Source organism: Oncorhynchus mykiss, chromosome 28 (genome assembly GCF_057628025.1).
Source record: "Oncorhynchus mykiss isolate SJ-2025 chromosome 28, ASM5762802v1, whole genome shotgun sequence".
NCBI classification, from domain to species: domain Eukaryota; kingdom Metazoa; phylum Chordata; class Actinopteri; order Salmoniformes; family Salmonidae; genus Oncorhynchus; species Oncorhynchus mykiss.
Genome location: NC_143049.1, coordinates 39169741 through 39196621, shown reverse-complemented (window position 1 = coordinate 39196621; position 26881 = coordinate 39169741). Strand labels below are relative to the sequence as shown.

Here is a 26881-nt window from a genome sequence, read left to right as displayed (position 1 = left end):
AGGAGACTGCATGAATCAGGCCTTCATGGTCAAATTTCTGCAAAGAAACCACTACTAAAGGACAGCAATAATAAGAAGAGACTTGCTTGGGCCAAGAAACACAAGCAATGGACATTAGACCGGTGGAAATCTGTCCTTTGGTCTGTTGAGTCCAAATTTGAGATTTTTGGTTCTAACCACCGTGTTTTTCTGAGATACAGAGTAGCTGAACGGATGATCTCCGCATGTGAGTTTCCCACCGTGAAGCATGGAGGAAGAGGTGCGATGATGTGGGGGTGCTTTGCTGGTGACACTGTCAGTGATTAATTTAGAATTCAAGGCACACTTAACCACTATGGCTACCACAGCATTCTGCAGCAAAACGCCATCCCATCTGGTTTGCGCTTAGTGGAACCATCTTTTGTTTTTCAACAGGACAACAACTGTACACACCTCCAGGCTGTGTAAGGGCTATTTTACCAAGAAGGAGAGTGATGGAGTGCTGCATCAGATGACCTGGCCTCCACAATCACCCGACCTCAACCCAATTGAGATGGTTTGGGATGAGTTGGACCGCAGAGGGAAGGAAAAGCAGCCAACAAGTGCTCAGCATATGTGGGAACTCCTTCAAGCCTGTTGGAAAAGCATGCCAGGTGAAGCTGGTTGAGAGGATTCCAAGAGTGTGTAAAGCTGTCATCAAGGCAAAGGATGGCTTGTTTGTTTATCACTTTTTTGGTTACTACATGATTCCATATGTGTTATTTCATAGTTATGATGTCTTCACTATTATTCTACAATGTAAAAAATAGTCCCAAAAAAAGGAACACCCTTTAATGAGTAGGTGTGTCCAAACTTTTGACTTTTCTACTATACTCCCTTTTCATCCATGGGGGGTTTCTACTCAGCTAATATATGGAACTTCTTTCAGATGGTCATATCAAGGATCATTTAGCTATTTGATTTAGAATATTTGGACCCCTTTAGGTAAAAATAATAATAATGTTTGTCCTATATGCCTCCTCTTGGGGAGTTGCAGCGATCAGACAAGATCGACATTGTGGAGAAAGAAGGGGGTAAAATACAAACAAACAAAATAAGTTCTGGGAGTCTACAGCCCTCAGAAGGCTTTACATTTAACTTGTTAAAGACTGGAGATTTACAATTTATCACAGTAGAATCTCAGTAGAATCTCAGTTGAATCTCAGTGGAATCTCAGTGGAATCTCAGTGGAATCTCAGTTGAATCTCAGTTGAATCTCAGTTGAATCTCAGTTGAAGCCCAGGGCAACAATAATTAGTCAAGATTTTTAGTGCGACTTTGACAAGGGACACGATTCTTCTAGGCCTAATTTGACTGTACTTCGATCATTATAATTAAGGTTGTGTTGACATGCCTCTCTCAAGCATCAATACTATGTTAGCTTCTTAGTGTTGTACTAATAACCTACTGTCATTGTGACCATCCGTTTGCCTAAGTCAATTTAGAAGTGTCAAAGTTAAGGTGTATAGCTTCAACTACTTCTGCGTCTGTCTCAAATCAAGACCGTTAACCTGCTTCCCTATAAATCACCAAGCATGTTAAAGGACATCTGCTGAGATAGATTCAGCATTGACCAAACCTTCACATAACAGCAGAAACAAAACCAAACCACCACAGAAGTTCAGTTTGCAGTAGATTTTATTGTTTGTTTGTGTTTATAGTGGGTTTATAGTGTTAATTTTTTTTTTTACAGCTTGGAGTCGGCATGGATCGCCACCATGGGGTCCTCGTCGGTGTTGCTGATCTTGAAGTGGGCGCGACCATCGTCCCCGACGTTGATGGTCTTCCCCGTGCAGCGCCCTCCGTCCTTCTGGCCAGAAATGACATCACAGTAGGCGCCGCCAGGCATGCCAGTGTTCAGTGTCACATCCAGGTTCCTGATTGGTTGAAACGCAGTAAGTAGAGAGCTAAGAGTGAAGTTGATCTGAATTCAATCAATGAACCACTCAGTCAATAAATTAACCAACCAGTCAACCAATCAGTCAGTCAGTCAATCAATCGATTGATCCCTCTGCCAATCAACCAAACTCACCCACGCACCAACCAACAAACTTACCAACCAGTCAGCCAACAAATTAACCAAGGTGTTACAGTATAGACATTATTAACCAAGGTGTTACAGTATAGACATTATTAACCAAGGTGTTACAGTATAGACATTATTAACCAGGGTGTTACAGTATAGATATTATTAACCAAGGTGTTACAGTATAGATATTATTAACCAAGGTGTTAGAGTATAGACATTATTAACCAAGATGTTACAGTATAGACATTATTAACCAAGATGTTACAGTATAGACATTATTAACCAAGGTGTTACAGTATAGACATTATTAACCAAGATGTTACAGTATAGACATTATTAACCAAGATGTTACAGTATAGACATTATTAACCAAGGTGTTACAGTATAGACATTATTAACCGAGGTGTTACAGTATAGACATTATTAACCGAGGTGTTACAGTATAGACATTATTAACCAAGGTGTTACAGTATAGACATTATTAACCAAGGTGTTACAGTATAGACATTATTAACCAAGATGTTACAGTATAGACATTATTAACCAAGATGTTACAGTATAGATATTATTAACCAAGATGTTACAGTATAGACATTATTAACCAAGATGTTACAGTATAGACATTATTAACCAAGATGTTACAGTATAGACATTATTAACCGAGGTGTTACAGTATAGACATTATTAACCAAGGTGTTACAGTATAGACATTATTAACCAAGGTGTTACAGTATAGATATTATTAACCAAGGTGTTACAGTATAGACATTATTAACCAAGATGTTACAGTATAGACATTATTAACCAAGATGTTACAGTATAGACATTATTAACCGAGGTGTTACAGTATAGATATTATTAACCAAGATGTTACAGTATAGACATTATTAACCAAGATGTTACAGTATAGATATTATTAACCAAGGTGTTAGAGTATAGACATTATTAACCAAGATGTTACAGTATAGACATTATTAACCAAGGTGTTACAGTATAGACATTATTAACCGAGGTGTTACAGTATAGACATTATTAACCGAGGTGTTACAGTATAGACATTATTAACCAAGGTGTTACAGTATAGATATTATTAACCAAGGTGTTACAGTATAGACATTATTAACCAAGATGTTACAGTATAGATATTATTAACCAAGATGTTACAGTATATTACCAGTCGTCGTTGTTGAAGACAATGAAGCCACGGTTACCGCGTCCAAAGGCCACCTGGTTGTCTCCATTATCCCACCAGTTGGAATGGGGCTGTCCGTTCACCACGTTACGGAAGGTAGCCATGTTCCTACACAGACAGAAGACAAAGAGGGAATCTATTATCGTGGTTATTTTTCTTCTGCAGAACAACAACAACCAAAACTGTTCCTAGTAGCTAAGGTCAGTGGAATGAACGGTGAATAACTGACAGGCGTATTAAATCGAGCACACAGTCATGCATTCTCCATAGACAAACATCGGCAGCAGAACACTGAAGAGCTAAGTGTCTATCAACGTGGCGCTGTCATAATATGCCACCTTTCCAACAAGTCAGTTTGTAAAATTGAAATTCTACATCTACATAGGTATTTACACAGTAGTTTGTTGAAGCACCTTTAGCAGTGATTACAGCCTCGAGTCTTCTTGGGTAATTGGGGAGTTTCTACCATTCTTCTCGGCAGATCCTCTCAAGTTCTGTCCGGTTGGACGGGAGCGTCACTGCGCAACTATTTTTAAGTTCTCCTATCTCCACAGAGGAACTCTGGAGCTCTGTCAGAGTGACCATCAAGTTCCTTCTCCCCCGATTGCTAAGTTTGGCCGGGCAGCTCTAGGAAGAGTCTTGATAGTTGCAAACGTCTTCCGTTTAAGAATGATGGAGGCCACTGTGTACTTGAGAACCTTCAATATTGCAGAAGTTGTTTGGTACCCTTCCCCGGATCTGTGCCTCGACACAATCCTGTCTCGGAGCTCTACAGACAATTCCTTTGACCTCATGGTTTTTGCTCTGACATTTTTTTTTGTTAACTGTGGGACCTTATATAGACAGGTGTGTGCCTTTCCAAATCATGTCCAGTCAATTGAATTTACACACAGGTGGACTCCAATCAAGTTGTAGAAACATCTCAAGGACGATCAATGGAAACAGGATGCACCTGAGCTCAATTTCTAGTCTCATAGAAAATGGTCTGAATACTTATGTAAATAAGGTGTTTCTGTTTTTGTTTCTAAAAACCTGTTTTCACTTTGTCATTGTGGGGTACTATGTGTAGATTGATGAGATACATATTTTTTATATATATGCATTTTAGAATAATGCTATAAAGTAACAAAATGTGGGAAAAAAAGTGAAGGGGTCTGAATACTTTCCCAATTACACAGTCAGCCCAATTCTGATCTTTTGAGATACCACAAGCCGTCCTCCCTAAATGAATGCTTTTTTTAACCAGGCAAGTCAGTTAAGAACAAATTCTTATGTTCAATGACAGCCTAGCAACAGTGGGTTAACTGCCTTGTTCAGGGGCAGATGGACAGATTTTTTATTTTTTACCTTGTCAGCTCAGGGATTTGAACTGGCATCACTTTCGGTTAACTAGTCCAATGCTCTAACCACTAGGCTAACTGCCTCCCCAATGTGCCACAAACATCCTGTGATGTACATCAATACCTGCCTTTGTTCGCTGTAGGACTTACGTAATCTGGCGCCACCTGTGCTCACACACCCATCCGTCTCCACAGGTGTCGTCAGCGTTTACATGGACATCCTTGGTGGATCCATCTTCGTGGCTGGGAGGGCCCTGCCAGTCATCAGCGCGGTTCCAGCGGAAGGAGGACATCACACGGGCCACTCCGTAGGGATGGGCAAGCATGTAGGCCACGGCCATCTTGTAAATCCTGCAGGTGAGTCAACAATCGATGAATCTTCAAATAATGGTTGTTTTCATGATTGTTATTTTTCTGTTAATCATGCATTGATGTCATCGGGGGGGATCGGTATGAAAAATAGAAAAGGTAATTTTCCTGAAGATAAATTGTGTACTTCCTTCAGCTGTCATAAAATATGTTTACAGTAGTGGAAGAAGTATAAAAGGAAGGAAGTACTGTATGTTGTTAAAATAAAGAAGTTTAAAAGGAATGAAGTACTGTATGTTGTTAAAATGGATATTGGCAAAGTTGCATAGTGAAAGATTTGGATGTAAGAGAGAGGTGTAGTGAGAGGGTACCTGGCGTCCCAGAAGGTGAGTATGGAGCTTCCACCTCCTCCATGACCTCTCTGGTTGTCATGGTTATCAATAAACACAAGAGCATTGCTGTCGGGCATGAAGCCCCAGCCCTCACCCCAGTTCCTGGAAAACACACATCGAAATGATTTAGGAAGATGTTGACAAATTCACACACTTTACTTACAAAATACACATACATTAACTGTATCTTTGAAAAATTCACAAACACAATGATAAGTGTTGATAAAAGTTATATTATGAGTTTTGTATTTAATGATGTATTCAATGAGTTTGTAACTTATGAGGAAATTAGTTAAAGTGCATTTGACACTGAAAAAAGCACATGTCAATAGGTGGCACAGGTATCCTCATGACATGGCACAAGTGAATGGGGGAGGGGGGGCTTTCCTCTCAAGCAAGGGGGGAGGCCGATGACATAACGTCAGACCATTAGACCATCAGACCAACTCTGAATGGACGACGTCTTTAAGTAGATTTCTTTTCCCACTTAAGTGCGTGGACCTCACTGCATTTATACTTCAGATATTGTTTATCGACAGAAAAAAGTTCAGAAATAGCCGGAGTCCATCTTTAATGAGTTGTTTGCTTGTTGAATAAGAGCATCGGCTAAATTACTACAATGAAAATGTACAAAGTTAACTCATGTTAATCATGTCTTACTTGGTGTAAGATAGCTTTTCTCCGTTCCACTTGCGGAAGACGTTTCCGATTTTGGCTCCATATTTGAACTCAGTGACTCTGCCTAAGGGGAAGTACTCTGAGGACTGGATGGCCTCGCCACCCAAGTCGATAACCTAAACGGAAGCCACGAAGAAAAAAAACGAGCGCTGTTGAAGATTTACATTTACAAATGGAGATGCCAAGACTGAGTAAGAGGATGGTAGATGGTACTTCTACATGTTATGTAACACAAACTGATTGGATTCAGTCCTATATAGACATTTTTCAGATGCTCAAAGCAAGTATATTGTGTGTTTGGGGGGGGGGGGGGGCGAGTAGTATGGTTTTATAGTATGTAAATTATATTTATATTTTATAGTATATTACTAGAAAAACAAGGAGGTACATAATTACCTCCTGGAACAGGAAGGGTCTGGATCCCCCGTTGAACCAGCGGGTGTTGAGGTTGTGCAGACTTCCGTAGATGACAGCAAGGTCGCCGGGCCACATGTGTTTACTGGCGTCCACTCTGAACCCGGCCACTCCCATGTCGATCAGCTTGTTCATGTAGTCGGCCACCTTTTGCCTGACGTAGTTTTTCTCTAGGGCGAGATCCAGCAGACTCACCAGACGACAATCACGCACCTGGGGATGGAACAAAAGGGTACGTAAGCTGATTATCGTCATTTGTCCGTTACCAACTTGAAAGAGTGACCGTGTGAAAGTATCACAATAACACAAATTGCATTGTATCACACAAGTAAAACAGCAAACTTGAATCAATTTAGACTTTAAAAAAAGTTTGTTTCCCAATGTTAAAGACTGCTCCTTTAGGTGGTCTTAATGAAGACCACTATTCAGCATCTCCACAAAAAGAGAAACATTATTTTGTGAAATTGCGTAAAAATTGCCTGACCTTCAGCTAGCAAGGTGCCTGAGAGCTAGGACCGCACCAAGGGTTAACATAATGTGTGTTGTCTCTTCGTGTGCAGGTGTCTGAGAGCTAGGACCGCGCCAAGGGTTAACATAATGTGTGTTGTCTCTTCGTGTGCAGGTGTTTGAGAGCTAGGACTGCACCAAGGGTTAACATAATGTGTGTTGTCTCTTCCTGTGCAGGTGTCTGAGAGCTAGGACTGTGCCAAGGGTTAACATAATGTGTGTTGTCTCTTCGTGTGCAGGTGTCTGAGAGCTAGGACCGAACCAAGGGTTAACATAATGTGTGTTGTCTCTTCGTGTGCAGGTGCCTGAGAGCTAGGACCGCACCAAGGGTTAACATAATGTGTGTTGTCTCTTCGTGTGCAGGTGCCTGAGAGCTAGGACCGCACCAAGGGTTAACATAATGTGTGTTGTCTCTTCGTGTGCAGGTGTCTGAGAGCTAGGACTGTGCCAAGGGTTAACATAATGTGTGTTGTCTCTTCGTGTGCAGGTGCCTGAGAGCTAGGACCGCACCAAGGGTTAACATAATGTGTGTTGTCTCTTCGTGTGCAGGTGCCTGAGAGCTAGGACCACACCAAGGGTTAACATAATGTGTGTTGTCTCTTCGTGTGCAGGGCAAATAGAAAAATAATTCAACTAGCAGTCCTCCAGTTGTGGCAGCGTCCTAATTAAAAGTACACAACGCAAAACGAACAACGCTACAAACTGTAAAAAAAAATAAAAAATACGATTTGCAATAATAATTTAGTGTGTACTGAGTCATACCTGGTTGGTATCATTGTAATTTAGTGTGTACTGAGTCATACCTGGTTGGTATCATTGTAATTTAGTGTGTACTGAGTCATACCTGGTTGATATCATTGTAATTTAGTGTGTACTGAGTCATACCTGGTTGGTATCATTGTAATTTAGTGTGTACTGAGTCATACCTGGTTGGTATCATTGTAATTTAGTGTGTACTGAGTCATACCTGGTTGGTATCATTGTAATTTAGTGTGTACTGAGTCATACCTGGTTGGTATCATTGTAATTTAGTGTTTACTGAGTCATACCTGGTTGGTATCATTGTAATTTAGTGTGTACTGAGTCATACCTGGTTGGTATCATTGTAATTTAGTGTTTACTGAGTCATACCTGGTTGATATCATTGTAATTTAGTGTTTACTGAGTCATACCTGGTTGGTATCATTGTAATTTAGTGTTTACTGAGTCATACCTGGTTGATATCATTGTAATTTAGTGTTTACTGAGTCATACCTGGCTGATATCATTGTAATTTAGTGTTTACTGAGTCATACTTGGTTGGTATCATTGTAATTTAGTGTTTACTGAGTCATACCTGGTTGATATCATTGTAATTTAGTGTTTACTGAGTCATACCTGGTTGATATCATTGTAATTTAGTGTGTACTGAGTCATACCTGGTTGATATCATTGTAATTTAGTGTTTACTGAGTCATACCTGGCTGATATCAATAATAATTTAGTGTTTACTGAGTCATACCTGGTTGATATCATTGTAATTTAGTGTTTACTGAGTCATACCTGGTTGATATCAATAATAATTTAGTGTTTAATGAGTCATACCTGGTTGATATCAATAATAATTTAGTGTTTAATGAGTCATACCTGGTTGATATCATTGTAATTTAGTGTTTACTGAGTCATACCTGGTTGATATCATTGTAATTTAGTGTGTACTGAGTCATACCTGGTTAATATCATTGTAATTTAGTGTGTACTGAGTCATACCTGGCTGATATCATTGTAATTTAGTGTGTACTGAGTCATACCTGGTTGATATCATTGTAATTTAGTGTTTACTGAGTCATACCTGGTTGTTATCATTGTAATTTAGTGTTTACTGAGTCATACCTGGTTGATATCATTGTAATTTAGTGTTTACTGAGTCATACCTGGTTGATATCAATAATAATTTAGTGTGTACTGAGTCATACCTGGTTGATATCATTGTAATTTAGTGTTTACTGAGTCATACCTGGTTGATATAAATGTAATTTAGTGTTTACTGAGTCATACCTGGTTGATATCATTGTAATTTAGTGTTTACTGAGTCATACCTGGCTGATATCAATAATAATTTAGTGTTTACTGAGTCATACCTGGTTGATATCATTGTAATTCTCGATGTCTCCGCTGGCAGATTTGCACTTGCCTTCGTTGAAATCAAAGCCACTGAAGGGAATGGAAGGGAAGTCCATCTTTTTGGCACTGAAATAGGTTCCACAGGTAGAGTGGGTTCCCTCTCCGCCTCCAGCTCCACACATGTGGTTGATGACGGCATCAACGTAGATGTTAACCTGGGAATATTAGGAGAGAGGTTTTAGTGTCACAAGAAAACTGAACAGGACATAGATCTGGAGGAAGGATTTTAACTGTTGGTTCTGTCGGTTTAGTTTGTTGCTAGACCAACAGTTAAACTTGGTTCTGTCGGTTTGGTTAAGAGTTGGTAGACCATCAGTTGGTTCTGTCGGTTTGGTTAAGAGTTGGTAGACCATCAGTTGAACTTGGTTCTGTCGGTTTGGTTAAGAGTTGGTAGACCATCAGTTGAACTTGGTTCTGTCGGTTTGGTTAAGAGTTGGTAGACCATCAGTTGAACTTGGTTCTGTTGGGTCGGTAGTATGAGTATGATGGTGATTTACATTTTTTTCTGTGTGTTTGTGGGAGCAGAGTAGGAGATAAAGTAGCCTACTTAACCCCTAGCAGTGGACTTCTATGACGATATGAAGTTTGTCATGTTCATTATTATTGTTATTGTTATTGTTGTTTACCCCAACGTTGTTGCATCTGGTAATCATGTCCCTGAGCTCACTCTCATTTCCTGATCTGGAACACAGGTTGTAGCTGATTGGCTGGTACCGCTCCCACCACGGTCTCCACGGGCTGGTCAACAAAATACTCTCAGTAGGAGGAGAGATCTAAGGGGAAGAGGCAACAGCATAGGTACATTTTCTAACTCAAACAACACCTCAGGGTGCGGCAACCATGAAGCACAATCAGTGGGTTAGCCAGTCATCTTTAAAAAAACAACAGTTAACATCGATATGTGTTTTTGGATATATATATATATACATACAGTGCCTTGCGAAAGTATTCGGCCCCTTTGAACTTTGCGACCTTTTGCAACATTTCAGGCTTCAAACATAAAGATATAAAACTGTATTTTTTTGTGAAGAATCAACAACAAGTGGGACACAAGCATGAAGTGGAACGACATTTATTGGATATTTCAAACTTTTTTAACAAATCAAGAACTGAAAAATTGGGCGTGCAAAATTATTCAGCCCCCTTAAGTTAATACTTTGTAGCGCCACCTTTTGCTGCGATTACAGCTGTAAGTCGCTTGGGGTATGTCTCTATCAGTTTTGCACATCGAGAGACTGACAGTTTTTCCCATTCCTCCTTGCAAAACAGCTCGAGCTCAGTGAGGTTGGATGGAGAGCATTTGTGAACAGCAGTTTTCAGTTCTTTCCACAGATTCTCGATTGGATTCAGGTCTGGACTTTGACTTGGCCATTCTAACACCTGGATATGTTTATTTTTGAACCATTCCATTGTAGATGTTGCTTTATGTTTTGGATCATTGTCTTGTTGGAAGACAAATCTCTGTCCCAGTCTCAGGTCTTTTGCAGACTCCATCAGGTTTTCTTCCAGAATGGTCCTGTATTTGGCTCCATCCATCTTCCCATCAATTTTAACCATCTTCCCTGTCCCTGCTGAAGAAAAGCAGGCCCAAACCATGATGCTGCCACCACCATGTTTGACAGTGGGGATGTTGTGTTCAGGGTGATGAGCTGCGTTGCTTTCACGCCAAACATAACGTTTTTCATTGTTGCCAAAAAGTTCCATTTTGGTTTCATCTGACCAGAGCACCTTCTTCCACATGTTTGGTGTGTCTCCCAGGTGGCTTGTGGCAAACTTTAAACAACACTTTTTATGGATATCTTTAAGAAATGGCTTTCTTCTTGCCACTCTTCCATAAAGGCCAGATTTGTGCAATATACGACTGATTGTTGTCCTATGGACAGAGTCTCCCACCTCAGCTGTAGATCTCTGCAGTTCATCCAGAGTGATCATGGTTCTCTTGGCTGCATCTCTGATCAGTCTTATCCTTGTATGAGCTGAAAGTTTAGAGGGACGGCCAGGTCTTGGTAGATTTGCAGTGGTCTGATACTCCTTCCATTTCAATATTATCGCTTGCACAGTGCTCCTTGGGATGTTTAAAGCTTTGGAAATCTTTTTGTTTCCAAATCCGGCTTTAAACTTCTTCACAACAGTATCTCGGACCTGCCTGGTGTGTTCCTTGTTCTTCATGATGCTCTCTGCGCTTTTAACGAACCTCTGAGACTATCACAGTGCAGGTGCATTTATACGGAGACTTGATTACACACAGGTGGATTGTATTTATCATCATTAGTCATTTAGGTCAACATTGGATCATTCAGAGATCCTCACTGAACTTCTGGAGAGAGTTTGCTGCACTGAAAGTAAAGGGGCTGAATAATTTTGCACGCCCAATTTTTCAGTTTTTGATTTGTTAAAAAAGTTTGAAATATCCAATAAATGTCGTTCCACTTCATGCTTGTGTCCCACTTGTTGTTGTTTCTTCACAAAAAAATACAGTTTTATATCTTTATGTTTGAAGCCTGAAATGTGGCAAAAGGTCGCAAAGTTCAAGAGGCCGAATACTTTCGCAAGGCACTGTATATTTGTATCTATTAATCTCTCTATATATACATATCTGTATATATTACTCTCTCTATATATATCTGTATCTATTACTCTGTATATATATATATATATATATATATATATATATCTGTATCTATTATTCTCTCTCTATATATATAATTGTATATATTACTCTGTATATATATATATATATATCTGTAGCTATTACTCTCTATATATATATCAGTATCTATTACTCTGTATGTATATATCTGTATCTATTATTCTCTCTCTCTCTCTCTATATATATATATATATGTATATATTACTCTGTGTATATATATATATATATATATATATATATATATATATGTATATATATATATATCTGTATCTATTACTCTCTCTATATATATCTGTATCTATTACTCTGTATATACATACCTGTATCTATTACTCTGTATATATATGTATATATATCTGTATATATTTCTCTATATGTATATATCTGTATCTATTACTCTGTATATATATATAAATATATATATATATATATATGTATATATTACTCTATATATATATCTGTGTATATTACTCTGTATGTATATATCTGTATCTATTATTCTGTATATATATATATATATATATGTATCTTTTACTATTGCAACTGTGGTATGTGCTCATAATGTTTGCTAAAATGAAGACACTAACCAGGTTTCCATCCAACCATTTTCTGCGAGTAAAGTATGTTGGGTAAAAGAAAATTCAAAACATGCCTGATGGAAACAGCATATTTGTCTGTAAAACTTTCCAAATGTCGCCAAAACAAAATGCGTTAGACAAGGTGGGATCTTTTTGTGCCTGTAAAAAGGAATTATCAGAGAAATGGTTGTGGAAAAGTCTATATTATTATATAATAACCATCATATTTAAGTAAACTTGGAGTCACGCGATGATATGGTGTGTGGTCGTCCCACTACGACTAGGGAAAGCAGGCAGTTTATCAGTCTACAGATGATATAACTGTACAGGATGGTGAAAGTGCACGCTGACGAGCTTGATGCTCCTTTCCATTGAGTGTCTTATTCTGGTGATCGATGATTTGCTGCCTGCTTGACATGTAAAAATAATCTCACTCCTTTGTCCATAATAATCTCATCCTGTAGACTGTATCTGCCATCTGTTGGGTAGAGAGCACGTGCCAACACAACATTCTTTGTGACGAAACCATCTGTAGACATGAAAATGCGATGGAAACTCTTCTAAATGTTATTTTTTATTCGGTACAAGTTACTTTTATGTGCACTACTTCGTCACGCACAGACTTTTATCTGCAACAAGGCAATGTGACGGAAATTCATCTGTGGTGGGAAAATGCATCTTGGTCGTTTTTTGGGGGGGATTTTTGAATGTTTGCTCCAACATCTGTCGCAAATTGGATGGAAATGTAGCTAGTGATACAACAGTCATATGATCAATACTCATATGGGAAGAGGAAATGTAAGGTTATTTAGCCGTAAGAACAACAACCATGGTGAGTACATTAGGATAAACCCTGGGCCTGGAGAACAACAACCATGGTGAGTACATTAGGATAAACCCTGGGCCTGGAGAACAACAACCATGGTGAGTACATTAGGATAAACCCTGGGGTAGGAGAACAACAACCATGGTGAGTACATTAGGATAAACCCTGGGCCTGGAGAACAACAACCATGGTGAGTACATTAGGATAAACCCTGGGCCTGGAGAACAACAACCATGGTGAGTACATTAGAATAAACCCTGGGGTAGGAGAACAACAACCATGGTGAGTACATTAGGATAAACCCTGGGGTAGGAGAACAACAACCATGGTGAGTACATTAGGATAAACCCTGGGCCTGGAGAACAACAACCATGGTGAGTACATTAGGATAAACCCTGGGCCTGGAGAACAACAACCATGGTGAGTACAGTAGGATAAACCCTGGGGTAGGAGAACAACAACCATGGTGAGTACAGTAGGATAAACCCTGGGGTAGGAGAACAACAACCATGGTGAGTACAGTAGGATAAACCCTGGGGTAGGAGAACAACAACCATGGTGAGTACATTAGGATAAACCCTGGGCCTGGAGAACAACAACCATGGTGAGTACAGTAGGATAAACCCTGGGGATGGAGTCTTTCTTGACCAGTTGACCTAAACAGGAAAAATTCTCCATTCTCCAACAGTACATACCTGAACTCCAGCGTATCCTTTGGGAGCCAGGAACCTCTCACACTCAGCCGCGATGTCGTTCCACTTCCACTCAAACAGGTGGACGATGGCCTGCCTGCCGTGCTTGGCATGTGGGTTGTTGAAAGCCTGGCTCAGCCCCAGCAGGACCAACAAAACTAGAGACCTCATCATGTTGCCTATCCCTGGTTGAGATAGAAAAAAAAGCATGAGACGACAAACTGGAGAGTTGACACCCGGTATATATACAGAGCGTAGACGTCTGACCATTCACGCTATGGCCAATGATAGGGCGTATTATGTTTCTGTAAAGATTCCACATGTGTTTATCTACAATGTCAAGGGCAGTGTAAAAGCAGGTGTGTGGTGTCAAGTCTTACTCACGATTGAAGTAACCTACAGAGTTTTCCTTCCACAAATAGAAGAGTGAAAAATACCTCTGGCATACTGAGATCTACTTTACCTGAATTACACTCTAAAAAAAAGGAGGGATAGGGTTCTACCAAGAACTGGTTTTATCTGAATAACCTTTTTTTGGAAGACAAGGCTTATTTTTAAGGCAAAGGGTTCTACATAGAACCTTTAATATTCTTATAACTATTTCTGGAAGAAAGGGTTCTACATAGAACCTTTAATATTCTTAGAACTATTTCTGGAAGAAAGGGTTCTACATAGAACCTTTAATATTCTTAGAACTATTTCTGGAAGAAAGGGTTCTTTGATGATTCGTTGGAAGGCAAGAAGGGTTCTACATAGAACCATATATCATATTTCCCAGCATGCTCTATTGCAGGGAGATTCTCAGAATTGTTTGTTTCACAGTAATATCTGTGTTTTTGCATGTACATTGATATGTTGATTAATGTTATGCTACACAAAGAAAAATAACATTGTTTTCTAAACTAATCCAATCTGTTAGTAGTTAGATTTCTTGTACCCGTTACTGAGATGGTTGACCCAGTTTAGATGATTGAGGTAGGTTCAGAAGTCAATCTTTTCTACTCTTGCAGTCATTCTGAATGAAGACTGCAGGTAAATTAACAATTCCACTTGTTGGATATCCTAAATTCTGTCTGGATTCCTATAGGATATACACATCACTTTGCAAGCCAATATAATGTGACTTTCAGGCCTTTTGTGGCCTGTAACTCCACTGTGTTAGGGTATAACTAGGCTCTCTCAAAGAAAGGCCTTAATGATATATGTAATGTATTGTCATAAATAATTAGATTGGAAAAGGCTGGTGGAACAGTTCAATGAATACCCCTCCAAAGATAAAACGGGGTCGTTGGTAGAACCCTTCATAGATGATTCTAGGAATAACCTTTAGATGTTAACATGGTTCTTGGTAGAACCCTTCATAGATGATTCTAGGAATAACCTTTAGATGTTAACATGGTTCTTGGTAGAACCCTTCATAGATGATTCTAGGAATAACCTTTAGATGTTAACATGGTTCTTGGTAGAACCCTTCATAGATTATTCTAGGAATAACCTTTAGATGTTAACATGGTTCTTGGTAGAACCCTTCATAGATGATTATAGGAATAACCTTTAGATGTTAACATGGTTCTTGGTAGAACCCTTCATAGATGATTCTAGGAATAACCTTTAGATGTTAACATGGTTCTTGGTAGAACCCTTCATAGATGATTATAGGAATAACCTTTAGATGTTAACATGGTTCTTGGTAGAACCCTTCATCGATGATTATAGGAATAACCTTTAGATGTTAACATGGTTCTTGGTAGAACCCTTCATAGATGATTCTAGGAACAACCTTTAGATGTTAACATGGTTCTTGGTAGAACCCTTCATAGACGATTCTAGGAATAACCTTTAGATGTTAACGTGGTTCTTGGTAGAACCCTTCATAGACGGTTCTAGGAATAACCTTTAGATGTTAACGTGGTTCTTGGTAGAACCCTTCATAGACGGTTATTGTTGTGCACGAGAGTGAGGACCCAAAAGCGGTTTAACAAAAACAGAGTCCTTTAATGTCAACACACAGGTAAGACATAGATCCTCTTCACATATATGTGATGGCAAAATAAACAACCCGCAGAGAGGGCGACAAATTAAACATAAAGTCCTTCTGAATATCACAGAATAGTTCCCCTTTTAGCAGCAGAGGAGAATAGCTGGGTTGTAGAGGACAGAGGTACCTGATCACACGTAGCCTCAGATGAACAGGCAGATTCCAACAGGACAGGACAAGGTAGAAGCAAACAAGACGATAGTTTGGTTCTGGCATGAGAAACTCAAATGAGAATCTGACAAAGACAGAAGCAGGAACAGAGAGAGAAATAGAGACCTAATCAGAGGGAAAAAAGGGAACAGGTGGGAAAAGGGTGAACGAGGTAGTTAGAGAAGATGAGGAACAGCTGGTGGAAAGAGGGGAAGAGAAGGTAACCTAATACGACCAGCAGAGGGAGACAGAGTGAAGAGAAAGAACAGGAACAAGACATAATATGACAATACATGACAGTTATAGGAATAACCTTTAGATGATAACATGGTTCTTGGTAGAACCCTTCATAGACGGTTCTAGGAATAACCTTTAGATGTTAACGTGGTTCTTGGTAGAACCCTTCATAGATGGTTCTAGGAATAACCTTTAGATGTTAACGTGGTTCTTGGTAGAACCCTTCATAGACGGTTCTAGGAATAACCTTTAGATGTTAACGTGGTTCTTGGTAGAACCCTTCATAGACGGTTCTAGGAATAACCTTTAGATGTTAACGTGGTTCTTGGTAGAACCCTTCATAGACGATTCTAGGAATAACCTTTTAATGTTAACGTGGTTCTTGGTAGAACCCTTCATAGACGATTCTAGGAATAACCTTCAGATGATAACGTGGTTCTTGGTAGAACCTGTCATGACGTGGCCCTTTCTGGGTGTACATCATGGCTGCCCCCCCCTCCCAATCTCTCACTCTCTCTCTCCTAAACCAGGTTTAGTACCTCAGGTCATAAATGCAGGGTAGAAACTGCCATGCAGTATGGAGGTAGAGAGCCTAGAAAGAACAATGGAAGAGCACAAACTCCTAATTAAAGTCCTAATTAAACAGCGTTCCTACTTTTGGGAATGTGTAAATGGTCTGTGGACACTTAAGGGACTGTTATGATGAGTGTGTTTAATTTGGTGACCTCATGAAGGACAGGAAACAGACATAACTGTATCTCTTAAAGTGGACATTTCCCAGCTGTCAGGTTTACATCTAAATGTTGTGAAACATATGTGATTAAACCTGAAACTATTTTTGAAAAGATGTAATGTGATGTTAATTAATTAATGTAGGATAGGGGACGCTTGCGAAAAGCCAGGGAAAATGCAGCGAGGCAATTTCAAATAAAATTATATAAAAATCTAACTTTCATTGAATCACACATGTAAGATACTGAATTAAAGCTACACTCATTGTGAATCCAGCCAACATGTCAGATTTTAAAAAGGCTTTTCGGCGAAAGCATAAGAAACTATTATCTGATGATAGCACAACAGTAAACAAAGAGAGTAGCATATTTCAACCCTGCAGGCGCTACACAAAACGCAGAAATAAAATATAAATCATGCCTTACCTTTGACGAGCTTCTTTTGTTGGCACTCCAATATGTCCCATAAACATCATAAATGGTCCTTTTGTTCGATTAATTCCGTCCATATATATCCAAAATGTCAATTTATTTGGCGCGTTTGATCCAGAAAAAAACAGCTTCCAATTTGCGCAACGTCACTACAAAATATTTCAAAAGTTACCTGTAAACTTTGCCAAAACATTTCAAACTACTTTTGTAATACAACTTTAGGTATTTTTAAACATTAATAATTGATCAAATTGAAGACGGGTCTATCTGTGTTCAATACAGGAAGACAAGAAACCAACACCACTTTTCAAGTCTTGCGAAACTCTCAACAGTGTTACCCAATTCCAAGATGGCCGTACTTCTTCATTGCACAAAGGAATAACCTCAACCAAATTTCAAAGACTGGTGACATCGAGTGGAAGCGGTAGGAACTGAAAACAAGCTCCTAAGAAATATAGTTTCCCAATGAGAAAACACTGAACAGAATAGACCTAAAAAACAACAACATCTGAACGATTAGTCCTCTGAGTTTTGCCTGCTACATAAGTTATGTTACACTCACAGACATGATTCAAACAGTTTTAGAAACTTCAGAGTGTTTTATATTCAAATCTACTAATACTATGCATATCTTATATTCTTGGCATGAGTAGCAGGAAGTTGAAATTGGGCACGCTATTTATCCAAAAGTGAAAATGCTGCCCCCTATCATTTAGAGGTTTTAACCTTCTAAATGAAAGTATGGGTTTTTCATATAAAGTCATATCCATGGTCAAGCCAACGTGAGCATAGACATTACATTGGCTTCATGCCCTTCTCTACTTTTCTACTGAAATGGATAAAACCCACTGCTGATGAAATTCACACCAGACCACACAAGCTAAGGTTGCAAATTGTTGAATTTCTAAGACCAAACCATGCCGGGTGACGCTGGTGTGTGCAGTGGTTTAAACTACAACTCTACCAAAGGATAAGACGATACCACGTGGAGCATTGGCAACACGGATTGAAATGGTTCAACTCTGAGACTATCATTCACTACAGAATAAGATCAAATCTTAGATCTATAAATACTAGTCTGTAGCTAGAAATGACATAAGTCTAGAACGAGAATACAGACAACCGCCAAAGCATCTATTCTATGAGAACATTTCTGAATGGAACTTTGAAGTAACCATTCTAACCACCTACAACCACAAAAGACTTCAATGAAAGTTAACCAGAGACTCAGATGAACCCTACCGGACGATCGAGATTCCAACAGAGAAGACAACAACGACATACAGGTGTAAATATAAACACATTGCAATTATTCTCGAATGAGCGGCTGTTCATGTGCAAAGAATTAGCATTTCAATGAATATAATTATAGACTGTGTGTAGTGTATCCATGTGTCTTTCCCGCTCTTTCTCAGTCCCACCCCCTTCCTTTTATCTACCAAGTTGTCATATCGACTTAGTCCACTAGGGACTTTTCTTTGTATCATGAAGCAACCCAATGTACTAATTGTGTGTGTTTTCATGTTTTTCTGTGATTTGATTAGTTAGTAAATAAAAAATTAAGACAATTTGTATATCGCTGATTCATAATTTATGGGTTCGTGCAGATGACCAAGAATTTAACGACGTTTGGAATGAGACTGACAAGGTAATGATAAAACATTAATGAGACTAATCGATCAGATATTAAAATACCTGAAGAGTTATATTCGGAAAATTATAAGTAAGTCAACATTTTCCATGGTGCCCCGACTTCCTAGTTAATTAAGTTGACCATTATCAGTTTAATCACGTAATAACAATTACACATAGAGAATTGATTTGATAAAATAACAGTCTTCACATTCAATGACAGCAAAGACACGACGAACCCTTCATAGACGGTTCTAGGAAGAACCTTTACATGATAACATGGTTCTTGGTTGAACCCTTCTAGGCAGGACCATATGACAGGGAGTTATTTGAAGAACCCTACATAGAGGGTTCTAGATATAAACCCTCAGCCAAATGACAAAATATGCGACAATACTACACTGTGTTTCAAGTAGCAAAACAGTAGTAATTGATGATGTTTGTAAGAGATGTTGTGTGATTTGTATTCATAGCAGGGACACAGATGCCTTTTCTACACTCTTACACTCTTAGAAAAAAGCTTAAAAAGGGTTCTTCGGCTGTCCCCTTTTTGGTTCCAGGCAGAACCCTTTTAGGTTCTACGTGGAACCCAAAATAGTTCTACCCAGAACCAGAACCAAAAAGGGTTCTTCAAAAGGGTTCTCTTATGGGGACAGCCAAAGGATCCTTTTAGGTTTTAAATAGCACCTTTTTTTTCTAAGAGTTTAGGCCATGAAAGCCTATGTTAAAAATATTCTTACAAAAAAAAGGAAACCCTGAATAATTTCAGCTGCAACCTTACCTTGTGTATAGCTCTGTTGTGAACCGAGATATATTGTAATATTTGCTAAATAGCCAGCGAATGGTGCAACAGTTTGTCAGAGCTAGCATTTGTTTTGCCACTATAAAATCAATAGCTGAAATGGATATCTGAGATTGCAACATTTGATCTAGTGGAAGGAACATCTCACGGTCAATATAATACAAAATAAAAAACAACATCTAACATTTACAGTGATTATAAACTACAAATGTATAGATACATGGAACTATAGATCATAGAGATGTTATAAGACAGACATATTAATTTTGTGTTCATAGTGTTTAGGATGTACTGATTTAGAATGGCTTGAAATGGTCATCTGTCGTATACCTATTTAGAGTGCCTATTCACTTCTGCTGACTTATTATGACCGTGTGTGTGTGTGTGTGTGTGTGTGTGTGTGTGTGTGTGTGTGTGTGTGTGTGTGTGTGTGTGTGTGTGTGTGTGTGTGTGTGTGTGCGTGTGTGTGTGTGTGTGTGTGCCTGTGTGTGTGTACTGGTTTTCCAACCAACAACACTATACTCGATATGGCATGCCAATTCTGATAGAAATGTAAAATGTCAGGGGGCTCAACCCAACAGTGAAGTTCACCATGACTTTATGTTCATGTTTTTCATTACATTACAACTACAGTAGTTGGCGGTGCTTATATAACCAGGGCTTATGTTCTCTCTGACTGACCTTGACATGTTTTTCCGATCTGCGCTTTATCAGTTTCAGAGAAATATACAGTAACTGGGGTGTAGCTTTTTCTTTATTTATAAATAGCTCACAGTAAAAAAAATAACAAATAAAAACTTCTCTCTTTTTGTGTACAATTCATAAAACACCATCCCCTAAAATCATAGTATTTTTGTTTGAATATCTAATAAATCGTGGGTTAATTAAATAACCTTTATTCAACTAGGCAAGTCAGTTAAGAAAAAAAAATGTTATTTTCAATGACAGCCTAGGAACAGTGGGTTAACTGCCTTGTTCAGGGGCAGAACTACAGATTTGTGGGAATTTGATATTGCAACCTTGGGTTACTAGTCCCAACGCTCTAACCACTAGGCTACGCTGCCGCCCCATGGACAGTATGTGGATAGAATGTGTTGTATATCTGTAAAATACATGGATAGAATATGTAGTATATTTGAACAGGATGAGCCTTGACTAGAATACAGTATATACATATGAAGTGGGTAAAACAGTATGTAGACATGATTAAAGTGACCAGTGTTACATGTTTATGTTTATAGGGCAGCAGCCTCAAAGGTGCAGGGTTGAGTAACCGGGTGGTAGCCGGTTAGTGACATTGACCTAAAGTTCAGGGTATGGTACTGGGTGCGGGCCAGCTAGTGGTGACTGTTTAACAGTCTGGTGGCCTTGAGATAGAAACTGTTTTTCAGTCTCTCGGTCCTAGCTTTAATGCGCCTGTACCGACCTCGCCTTCTGGATGATAGCGGGGTGAACAGGCAGTGGCTCGGGGTGGCTGTTGTCCTTGATGATCTTTATGGCCTTCCTGTGACATCGGGTGCTGTAGGTGTCCAGGAGGGCAGGCAGTGTGCCTCCGTTGATGCGTTGGGCAGACCGCACCACCCTCTGGAGAGCCCTGCATTTGCGGAAGGTGCAGTTGCCGAAACCAGACGGTGATAGAGCCCGACAGAATGCTCTCGATTGTGCATCTGTAAATGTCTTAGGGGCCAAGACAAATTTATTCAGCCTCCTGAGGTTGAAGAAGCAGAACATTTTGAATATAAATACACAATGCAGAGGATGAGAGGACGAGAGGACGAGATGGTCAAAAGGGAATTGTAAATAGTAGTTGTGTTTCAGTTCCACAGCTGTTCGGAATCTGTGGAATTTCACTCCTGAACTCAGAGCTACTGGTTTGTGAAAGTGTTCACCCCCCTTGGCATTTATCCTATTTTGTTGCCTTAAAACCTGGAATTAAAATAGATTTTTGTATTGATGATTTGTATCATTTGATTTACACAACATGCCTACCACTTTGAAGATGCTAAATATTTTTTATTGTAAAACAAACAAGAAATAAGACAAGAAAACAGAACACTTGAGCATGCATAACTATCCACCCTTTGCAGCAATTACAGTTGTAAGTCTCTTGGGGTATGTCTCTATCAGCTTGGCACATCTAGCCACTGGGATTTTTTCCCATTCTTAAAGGCATAACTGCTCCAGCTGCTTCAAGTTGGATGGGTTCTGCTGATGTACAGCAATCTTTAAGTCCTACCGCAGTTTCTCAGTTAGATCGAGGTCTGGGCTTTGACTAGGCCATTCCCAGACATTTAAATTGTTTCGCCTAAACACTCGAGTATTGCTTTAGCAGTATGCTTAGGGTCATTGTCCTGCTGGAAGGTCTGACCAGAGTACCTTCTTCCATATGTGTGGGGAGTCTCCCACATGCCTTTTGGCAAACATCAAACATCTTTGTTTATTTTATTCTGGCCACTCTTCCGTAAAGCCCAGCTCTGTGGAGTGTACAGCTTAAAATTGTCCTATGGACAGATGCTCCAATCTCCGCTGTGGAGCTGTGCAGCTCCTTCAGGGTTATCCTTTGTCTCTTTGTTGCCTCTTTGATTAATGCCCTCCTTGCCTGGTCCTTGAGTTTGTTGAGTGGCCCTCTCTTGGCAGGTTTGCTGTGGTGTCATATTCTTTCCATTTTTTAATAATGATTTAATGGTGCTCCGTGGGATGTTCAAAGTTTCCGATATTTTTTATAACCCAACCCTGATCTCAATCAATCAATCAATCAAATGTATTTTATATAGCCCTTCGTACATCAGCTGATATCTCAAAGTGCTGTACAGAAACCCAGCCTAAAACCCCAAACAGCAAGCAATGCAGGTGTAGAAGCACGGTGGCTAGGAAAAACTCCCTAGAAAGGCCAAAACCTAGGAAGAAACCTAGAGAGGAACCAGGCTATGTGGGGTGGCCAGTCCTCTTCTGGCTGTGCCGGGTGGAGATTATAACAAAACATGGTCAAGATGTTCAAATGTTCATAAATGACCAGCATGGTCGAATAATAATAAGGCAGAATAGTTGAAACTGGAGCAGCAGCACAGTCAGGTGGACTGGGGACAGCAAGGAGTAATCATGTCAGGTATTCCTGGGGCATGGTCCTAGGGCTCAGGTCCTCCGAGAGAGAGAAAGAAAGAGAGAATTAGAGAGCATATGTGGGATGGCCAGTCCTCTTCTGGCTGTGCCGGGTGGAGATTATAACAGAACATGGCCAAGATGTTCAAATGTTCATAAATGATCAGCATGGTCGAATAATAATAAGGCAGAACAGTTGAAACTGGAGCAGCAGCACAGCCAGGTGGACTGGGGACAGCAAGGAGTCATCATGTCAGGTAGTCCTGGGGCATGGTCCTAGGGCTCAGGTCCTCCGAGAGAGAGAAAGAGAGAAGGAGAGAATTAGAGAACGCACACTTAGATTCACACAGGACACCGAATAGGACAGGAGAAGTACTCCAGATATAACAAACTGATCTGTACTTCTCCACAACTTTGTCCCTGACCTGTTTGGAGAGCTCCTTGGTCTTCGTGGTGCCCCTTGCTTAGTGGTGTTGCAGACTCTGGGGCCTTTTAGAACAGGTGTATATATACTGAGATCATGTGACAGATCATGTGACACTTAGATTCCACACAGGTGGACTTTATTTAACTAATTATGTAACTTCTGGAGGTATTTGGTTGCACCAGATCTTATTTAGGGACTTCATAGCAAAGGGGGTGAATATATATACACGCACCACTTCTCAGTTTATCATTTTTTATTATTGTTTTAAACAAGTTATTTTTTTCATTTCACTTCACCAATTTGGACTATTTTGTATATGTCCATTATATGAAATCCAAATAAAAATCCATTACAGGTTGTAATGCAACAAAACAGGAAAAACGAGGCACTGTGCTTGTGCTACGTTCTGTACATTGAGTCAGGAGTAGGATATTTGTTATTTGGCCATTGGTGAGTTGTACGGAAAGGACTTCTGATTGGTCAACCACAGGCTCGGGTGGGTGGCTATAAATGGCATCCTGATCCTTTGTTCAGTGGAGAAAAGCTGAGGACAGGGGAGACTGAACATATTCCTCCCAGCATAAGATCTTGATTTGTCCTTCTCTAATAAACCAAGTTTTATCCCCCTGATTTGCTTTGGAGTTTGTGTTATTGAAGAATAACATCAATTCCTAACAAATCACTGTTGAAGAGGCTATTTTCCTGTCACCTCTCCGTCCTGTAGTCCGTCTCGTCGTTGTTGGTAATCAGGCTTACCACTGTTGTGTCGTCTGCAAGCTTGATGATTGAGATGGAGACGTGCATGGCCACACAGTCGTGGGTGAACAGGGAGTACAGTAGGGGGCTGAGCATGCACCCTTGTGGGGCCCCTGTGTTGTGAATTAGCGTAGTTGAGGTGTGGTTGCCTACCTTCACCACCTGGGGGCAGCCAGTCAGGAAGTCCAGGACCCAGTTGCACAGGGCGGGGTTCAGATCCAGGGCCTCAAGCTTAATGATACTGTGGTGTTGAAGGCTGAGCTGTAGTCAATGAACAGCATTCTTACGTAGATATTACATAGATATTACTCTTGTCCAAATGGTATAGAAGCAACACAAACATTGGCACACACACACACACACACACACACACACACACACACACACACACACACACACACACACACACACACACACACACACACACACACACACGATAACACACGCACTATACATACACATGAATGTAGTACTGTAGATATGTGGTAGTGGTGGAGTAGGGGCCTGAGGGCACAAGGTGTATTATGAAATCTATGAATAAATTGTAATGTTTTTAAAATTGTATTAACTGCCTTAATTTTGCAGGACCCCGGGAAGAGTAGCTGCTGCTTTGGCAGCATCTAATGGGGATCCATAATAAACACAAATACAAACTGGGCAGTGTGCAGTGCGATGGCGATTGCATCATCCACGGATCTATTAGGGCGGAATGCAATGATCCTTAACTAGCCTCTCAAAGCACTTCATGATGACAGAAGTGAGTGCTACGGTGCGATGCTAATTTAGTTAAATTCAGTTAACTTCGTTGTCTTGGGTACAGGAGCAATGGTGGACATCTTGAAGCACGTGGGGACAGCAGACTGGGATTGGGAGAGATTGAATATGTCAGTAAATACTCCAGCCAGGTGGTTTCTGCCCATGCTCTGAGGATGCGGGCAGGTAGGCCTGCGAGGGTTAACGTGAAGGCAGTTGTTTCCGTTCAAGTCTGATCTGTTTGAGTAGACTCAAATGAACACCTTTGTATTCATATATTTTTTTTCATGATACCTCCATCATGGTACCTCCATCATGATACCTCCATCATGGTACCTCCATCATGGTACCTCCATCATGGTACCTCCATCATGGTACCTCCATCATGATACCTCCATCATGGTACCTCCATCATGGTACCTCCATCATGGTACCTCCATCATGGTACCTCCATCATGATACCTCCATCATGGTACCTCCATCATGGTACCTCCATCATGATACCTCCATCATGATACCTCCATCATGGTACCTCCATCATGGTACCTCCATCATGGTACCTCCATCATGGTACCTCCATCATGATACCTCCATCATGGTACCTCCATCATGGTACCTCCATCATGGTACCTCCATCATGGTACCTCCATCATGATACCTCCATCATGATACCTCCATCATGATACCTCCATCATGGTACCTCCATCATGGTACCTCCATCATGATACCTCCATCATGATACCTCCATCATGATACCTCCATCATGATACCTCCATCATGGTACCTCCATCATGATACCTCCATCATGATACCTCCATCATGATACCTCCATCATGGTACCTCCATCATGGTACCTCCATCATGGTACCTCCATCATGATACCTCCATCATGATACCTCCATCATGGTACCTCCATCATGGTACCTCCATCATGGTACCTCCATCATGATACCTCCATCATGATACCTCCATCATGATACCTCCATCATGGTACCTCCATCATGATACCTCCATCATGGTACCTCCATCATGGTACCTCCATCATGGTACCTCCATCATGATACCTCCATCATGGTACCTCCATCATGGTACCTCCATCATGGTACCTCCATCCTGATACCTCCATCATGGTACCTCCATCCTGATACCTCCATCATGGTACCTCCATCATGATACCTCCATCATGGTACCTCCATCATGGTACCTCCATCCTGATACCTCCATCATGGTACCTCCATCATGGTACCTCCATCCTGATACCTCCATCATGGTACCTCCATCCTGATACCTCCATCATGGTACCTCCATCATGATACCTCCATCATGGTACCTCCATCATGGTACCTCCATCCTGATACCTCCATCATGGTACCTCCATCATGATACCTCCATCCTGATACCTCCATCCTTATACCTCCATCATGGTACCTCCATCCTGATACCTCCATCATGGTACCTCCATCATGATACCTCCATCATGGTACCTCCATCATGGTTCCTCCATCATGGTACCTCCATCATGATACCTCCATCATGGTACCTCCATCATGGTTCCTCCATCATGGTACCTCCATCATGGTACCTCCATCATGGTACCTCCATCCTGATACCTCCATCCTGATACCTCCATCCTGATACCTCCATCCTGATACCTCCATCCTGATACCTCCATCCTGATACCTCCATCCTGATACCTCCATCCTGGTACCTCCGTCATGGTGGCGCGGAGGACTAATTCCATGGATAGAGAACCGTAGAGTGTAGGTTCCAATGTCAGTGATGCCGTGTCACAATAAAAAAGAAATGTGTTTGCATGATTAATGCAGAAGGAAATGTATTTCCATGTGTCCTATCTCTGCTTTGAGAAAGAAAGGAAAAAGCTAGCAGTGCTATTAAAAGTCTTATTGAAACATTCGGTGAAAGTATTAAGAAAATTAAATCTAAATAACCGATTGTTTCCATTCACAGAAAACATAAGGAACAATGGCAAACGTTTTCAGAACCTTCCTGTAACCTAAATATAACGTTCCCAGAAA

The 26881-nt window shown here is 40.3% G+C and overlaps 1 protein-coding gene across 1 annotated transcript; it reads right to left on the bottom strand.

The window, feature by feature from the left end:
• Nucleotides 1-1638: 1638 nt before the first annotated feature.
• LOC149971179 (alpha-amylase-like) lies at nt 1639-13978 on the bottom strand. Its single transcript, XM_090225278.1, has 9 exons — nt 13792-13978; nt 9669-9815; nt 9000-9197; nt 6355-6585; nt 5941-6074; nt 5260-5382; nt 4730-4930; nt 3222-3347; nt 1639-1895 (listed from the first exon to the last, which is right to left on the bottom strand). Exons 1-9 carry the CDS (start codon nt 13960-13962, stop codon nt 1706-1708), a joined length of 1521 nt encoding a protein of 506 aa, XP_090081404.1. The 5' UTR covers nt 13963-13978; the 3' UTR covers nt 1639-1705.
• Nucleotides 13979-26881: the final 12903 nt, after the last annotated feature.